This window comes from Octopus bimaculoides, chromosome 1 (genome assembly GCF_046866305.1).
Source record: "Octopus bimaculoides isolate indiv1 chromosome 1, ASM4686630v1, whole genome shotgun sequence".
NCBI classification, from domain to species: domain Eukaryota; kingdom Metazoa; phylum Mollusca; class Cephalopoda; order Octopoda; family Octopodidae; genus Octopus; species Octopus bimaculoides.
The window spans coordinates 178,068,869-178,074,956 of record NC_142928.1 but is presented as its reverse complement, the minus strand read 5'-3'; the positions used below and the strand labels follow the sequence as shown (position 1 = coordinate 178,074,956).

At 49.8% G+C, this 6,088-nt stretch overlaps 1 protein-coding gene across 1 annotated transcript in view; it reads right to left on the bottom strand.

Annotated features, from left to right (window-relative positions):
• Positions 1 to 2,698: 2,698 nt before the first annotated feature.
• Positions 2,699 to 6,088, bottom strand: part of LOC149137862 (uncharacterized) — a 3,718-nt gene continuing 328 nt past the window's right edge. Inside the window, exon 1 of the mRNA XM_089362817.1 lies at positions 2,699 to 6,088. This exon is cut by the window's right edge and continues 328 nt beyond it. Within this exon, the coding sequence (XP_089218943.1) occupies positions 2,997 to 6,088 (3,092 nt within the window). The 3' untranslated portion in view covers positions 2,699 to 2,996.

Genomic DNA, 6,088 nt, shown 5'->3' with positions numbered 1-6,088 from the left:
CATAGAATTTAATTAAATTAAAACAGTTGGACACATTAGTATAATTTTACTTGAAATCTCCAAGAAGTTAAGGAGATAGACAAAGTTCTTAGAAACTACAACATTGTTGCCCTTCTTTCCACTTAGAAGCTACAAGCTTAGTAGCTTCTAAGTAGAAGGAAGGGCAACAATGTTCTTTGTCTATCTCCTTAACTTGTGTGGTCATACTGGAGCACTGGCTTGAAATATTTTAGTTGAAATGATCAACCCTAGTACTTATTTTTTTTGTTTGTTTTTTTAAACCTGGTACTTTTGCTGAACTGATAAGTAATAGGGACATAAACACACCTACACCGGTTGTCAAGCAGTAGTGGAGGACAAACACAGACACAAGCACACGCACACACACACACACAACACATATGTCTTTGTGCAGCTGAGGATTGCTCTGCATTTAAATTGACGTAATGGTTGTATTGTTCAATTAAATGGAGTTGCATGAAATGATCATACTGCAATACCTCTGGATATTCTTGTTGCTTGTTTTGATAAATATATATATCATCATCATCATCATCATCATCATCATCGTTTAACGTCCGCTTTCCATGCTAGCATGGGTTGGACGACTTGACTGAGGACTGGTGAAACCGGATGGCAACACCAGGCTCCAATCTAAATTTGGCAGAGTTTCTACAGCTGGATGCCCTTCCTAACGGCAACCACTCAGAGAGTGTAGTAGGTGCTTTTACGTGTCACCTGCACGAAGGCCACTCAGGCGATACTGGCAACGGCCACGCTCGAAATGGTGTCTTTTATGTGCCACCCGCACAAGAGCCAGTCCAGGGGCACTGGCAACGATCTTACTTGGCTTGCCGGGTCTTCTCACGCACAGCACATTTCCAAAGGTCTCGGTCAGTAGTCATCGCCTCGGTGAGGCCCAATGTACGAAGGTCTTGCCTCACCACCTCAGCCCAGGTCTTCCTGGGCCTACCTCTTCCACGGGTTCCCTCAACTGTTAGGGTGTGGCACTTTTTCACGCAGCTATCCTCCTCCATTCTCACCACATGTCCATACCAGCGCAATCGTCTCTCTTGCACACCACATCTGATGCTTCTAATGTTCAGCTTTTCTCTCAAGATACTTACACTCTGACGGGTATTCACATTGACATTACACATCCAACGGAATATATATATATATATATATTGACCGAGTAATCTGCACACTAAAAGGCTAATAAATTGTATATCATCTTATAGCTTCAATAATGAGGTTGTATTTGCATACAGGAGTGTCCTTTGTATACCTCTCCAGCTAAGCATTCCTAACCTTGCAGGCTTGTGAGTGCTGGTGCCACATAAAAAGCACCCGTAGCCATGTAAACTCACCTATGCTGGTGCTGCGTATAAGCACCCAGTTGCATTAGGGAGGGCATCCAGCTGTAGAAACCATGCCGAAACAGACATGAAGGCTGGGCAGCTCCTGTGAAACTGTCCAACCTATGCCAGCATGGAAGACGGATGTTACATGATGATGATGTGATTATTTATTTTTAGAATGACATTGTATGGTAGGTGTGAGAGGTCAGATCCAGCCAGTTTGAACATATCACATCTCTCTTTCTCTCTTTTACTTGTTTCAGTCATTTGAATGCGGCCATACTGGAGCACCGCCTTTAGTCGAGCAAATCGACCCCAGGACTTATTCTTTGTAAGCTTAGTACTTATTCTATCGGTCTCTTTTGCCGAACCGCTAAGTTACGGGGACGTAAACACACCACCATCGGTTGTCAAGCGATGGTGGTGGTGGTGGGGGGGGGGGACAAACACAGACACTCAAACACACATGCATGTATATATACATATATACGACGGGCTTCTTTCAGTTTCCGTCAACCAAATCCACTCACGAGGCTTTGGTTGGTCCGAGGCTATAGTAGAAGACACTTGCCCAAGATGCTACGCAGTGGGACTGAACCCGGAACCATGTGGCTGGTAAGCAAGCTACTTACTACATAGCCACTCTTGCACGTATAATATTTGGGCCGAATATGGCTGGTTTAAAAGCTAAAAGCTCGAATCACTCTCAACAGTTTTAGAAAAAGATGTGTTCAATAATGTGATTCTGGGTTACCTGCACGGAGGGAAAAGACAGGATAGACAGGGCTGGAATACTTTCGATCATAGGTCTGCTCTATCAGATTAAGGTTGACCTAGGGTTAAAGAGCAGCAGCAACAATCACATATCTACCAGACTTTTGTTATTTTCTCTTGATTGATTATCAAATGAAACCTTCTAAGATTGAATAAAATATAGAAAATAAATAAAATCACATTTAATGTTTACCATTAGGTCAGAACAGACACACACACAAACACACACACATGTACACAAGCACATAGGTGCACACATGTACACAAGCACATGCGTACACACGTATATGTATGTATGCATATACATTCATGCACATACAAATACACATGCACACATGTCTATGTGTGCTTATATATTTACATATATGCACACTTACATTATCTGTTTGTGCTTGAATGTGTGTGTATGAGTGTGTATGTGTGTATATATATATGTGTGTATATATCTATATCTATCTAGTTATCTCTCTCTCTCTCTCTCTATATATATATATATATATGTGGTGCGATGGAGGAAGAAGACAACAAGAAGCAAAAGTATAGAATGAAGCGTTGGACCTTACCTTGCCGACCGCAGCGGGGTACACGATCGCTCCTAATCTGAACACGTCTTTCTCATAACGTCGCTGTTTTCTCACTGGCCCCACGTGCCAGCCTTCGACCGCGTGTCGCCGACTTCCGATCTGACCCTTCCGGTTTGGCCCTTCCGGTCTGGCTTCACCTCTGTTTGCCTCACCCCTCTCCACCTCAACACATAGCTCGTTACAGCCCATAACACCACATGCCCCCCTGATCTATAGATCATTCAACCGGCTCTCCCACTCACTCCTCACTCCCGAACTACCTTAATTGGTTTCATAATCAGCCAACCAGGGAGGAGGGTACCTCTCCCTCTGTGGTCGCTGTGCGACCCCGGAACTGGCCTGAAGTTCCTGGCGCGCTGCCTTCATCATCTTGCCCACTGCAGCTGGTTCCATCCTCTGAAGCACTGACAATCTTCCGCACATCCAAAACATGGCGTGGCATACCATCGACTGAGACGTTGTTCTTCGAATTGATGGAGGTTATAGTTCCTTTCCCCCATTGTGATGTGCACCGTGCATTTGGGGGTTTTACCCAAACTTCTTCCCCGATCTGCACGAAGGCGTGCTTTTCTTCTCCCCGGAGTCGCATTGATGCAATACACGGGTGCCTCCACTCGTACCTGAATATTGCCCTGTGTGGCACCGACTCCTCAGCCTGTCCTGACCTGGGCGACATATTGTGCCAAAATACGGCCTCGATTGGCGAAATGCGACCCCTCTGTGCCATGGTCTTGATGGTACGATGATGCCTTTCCACCACTCCATTTCCACTTGGCCGGTATGCCGCCCTGAAGAAGCGGCTGACCTGCCACCTGTCAAGCATTTCTTTCAGCGCCTCCGAGCGAAATGCAGTGCCATTATCCAGCAGTAGCTCATCCACGGGGCCTCGTTCCAGGAATATCCCATTTAACACTCCTGCGATTTCCTCTGCAGTCCCCGTCTTCATCTCCCTCCATATGGCCATCCGCCCTGGTCCGCAGTCAATCATTGAGAGGTACGTCCCCTGCCGGTAGTGTGTTACGTCCACTGCCAGTCGTTTCCAGTTGTGGGCCACTGGAATACTTCCCGCCTCATGTACGCCCGGAGCAGGGTCAATAGACTGGCACCTGTCACAGCTGCTAACCACTCTCTGCACGCTCCGCCTCGTTACCTCGGAGTCAACTTTCCTGGCGAGGAACAACGTCCTGTCCACTCCCATGTGATGCATGGTATGCAGTCTCCTCAACTCCGAGTCACTCAGACAGCATACTGCAGCCACAGCCCGCTCTGCATCCTCTGGCACCTGCAACCAAGCTCGCTTTACCCTGGTTAGGATGTCTGCCCTGTTCTTTTTGGAAGGCACAAAGATTACGCTCAGCTCCAGATCGAACTCAGCGGTTAGCTCCCGCAATATTCCCAATCGGCGCTTTACCAGCATCTCCGCAGCCCCTTTGGTTCGCACCCTCCGCTCATCGGTGAGGACTGTCGTCACCCAACCAAGCACAGTGGCCGAATCGGTTCTAATCTCGATGGTGCACAGCCCCCACTTCAAGGCCAGGTTCATCCCCTTCAGCACGGCATCCAACTCCACCACGTTGATATGGTTGCAGTCATCTATCTTCCTGAGCCAGGCTGCATCTTCCACCACGGTGCCTCCCATTTCCAAGACGACCCCTATTGCGATGCTACTGGCGTCACACCAAACGATCCCACTCTTTGATTTGGGAACATACCAACTGCCCCTCACTGGATCCTCTGCTCTCACTCTGACCAAGACTTCCTGCATCATGTCGGTCGTTTTCTCCCCAACTCTGTCATTCCACTTCGCTCCTTCGGCTCGTCTCTTGATGAAGCTACATGCTGTCCGAAGCCATCCTGCAACCGGGTAATGTCCCACCAGCTTCCCGCACACCGAGAACAGTTCCCGCCTACTCACGCTGGTGCCCAGTTCAGGGATCTCGTTTCCTCTCCGGAACACCAGCTCGCCCGATCTGTCTTTTTGTAGCTTCAGCCCCAGCGCAGCTCCCCCCACCATCGACTCAGGCGGCTTCGCAATCAGCCCGAACCTCTCCAGGTGTCTTACTACCTCGGTGGCTGGCACTACAGTCTCGTCAACCAAAATGTCGTCGATGTAGGAACTGGTGGCCTTCCTTATCCTCTCCTCTTTCCCTAGGACGGATTTGAGCACCATCGCCATAATTTTCGGAGCGGAATTCAGCCCGAAACCCAGCCTGGTTAAACAGTACGTCCGGCCCTTGTACCGCACCAGCTGGTATCGCCACAGCTTGTCACTCACACGGAGCTGCAAATATGCCGACTTCAAGTCGACGGTCGTCGCTGCCTTGCTCGACTGTCTCCACACACGTAACGTCTCACCGCAAACGTCCGTTGCCTCGCCTCCCGCGTGGCACGATATATGGTCGTTCAGCTCCCTATAGTCCAGCACCGGTCTGACTTTTCCTTTCGTCGGCTGCACCACCGCCATCAGAGGCAGCACTCCACTCACCACCTCCTCTTTCCACGGGACAAGGACTCCTTCCTTGATCCATCTCTCTACCTCCTCGTCGAACTCGACGCCGGCGTGACCTTTCAACGTATGCTGGTAGCAACTCACCCTGTTCTTTAGCAGTGGAGGCTCGTCCTTCCATCGCCACTCTATCGTCCACCTCCGACCATCAAACGCCGCCTGAAAATCTTTGTCTTCGATGGTGTAAGCGGCGCTGTCCTCGACGGGGCTCTGCTCTCCCTGGCGGTCCCGACTCACGGCGCACGATGCCCCCACGCTTCCGAACGTGACCTCAGGCTTAGGTAACTTACAGTCTCGCACCATGTGCGGGCCCTGACACCGGAAACACTGACCTTTGAACGGACGCGCACGTTCCTTGTTCGACCCCTCTCCGCCACTCCTTGGCCGGCCACCTTTTGCTGTCGCCGCTGCTACCAGCGGTGACGACCTACGACAGGAAACTAACATACGAGCTCTCGATATTATATCCGCCATGGGCATGGTACTCACGTCCGGCAGTTTCTGCAATTCGACCGACAGGTGGTCAGGAAACCCAGTCACAAACGCCAACTTTACCGTTTGATCCAGCGATTCTCCCTCGTACCCCGCCAGTCTAGCCAACCTCCTAAGTTCGTTGGCAAACACGTCAACCTGTTCGCCGGTCCACCTCGCTCTCCCCAGGCGAGCGTACGCCTCGAACATCCCTTCTGCGAAGGCCTCCATCAAGCGGATTTCTATCTTCTCCGCGCTAACTTGGTCCCTCTCTTCCATCTCTAAAAATAGCGCCAACGCCGGACCATCTAAGTAGAGCGGTAGAAAACTTGCCAAGTCGCATATTCCCTGGAGCTTCGCGACTAGCTTCATCTTCTTTAGCCATGCGACTA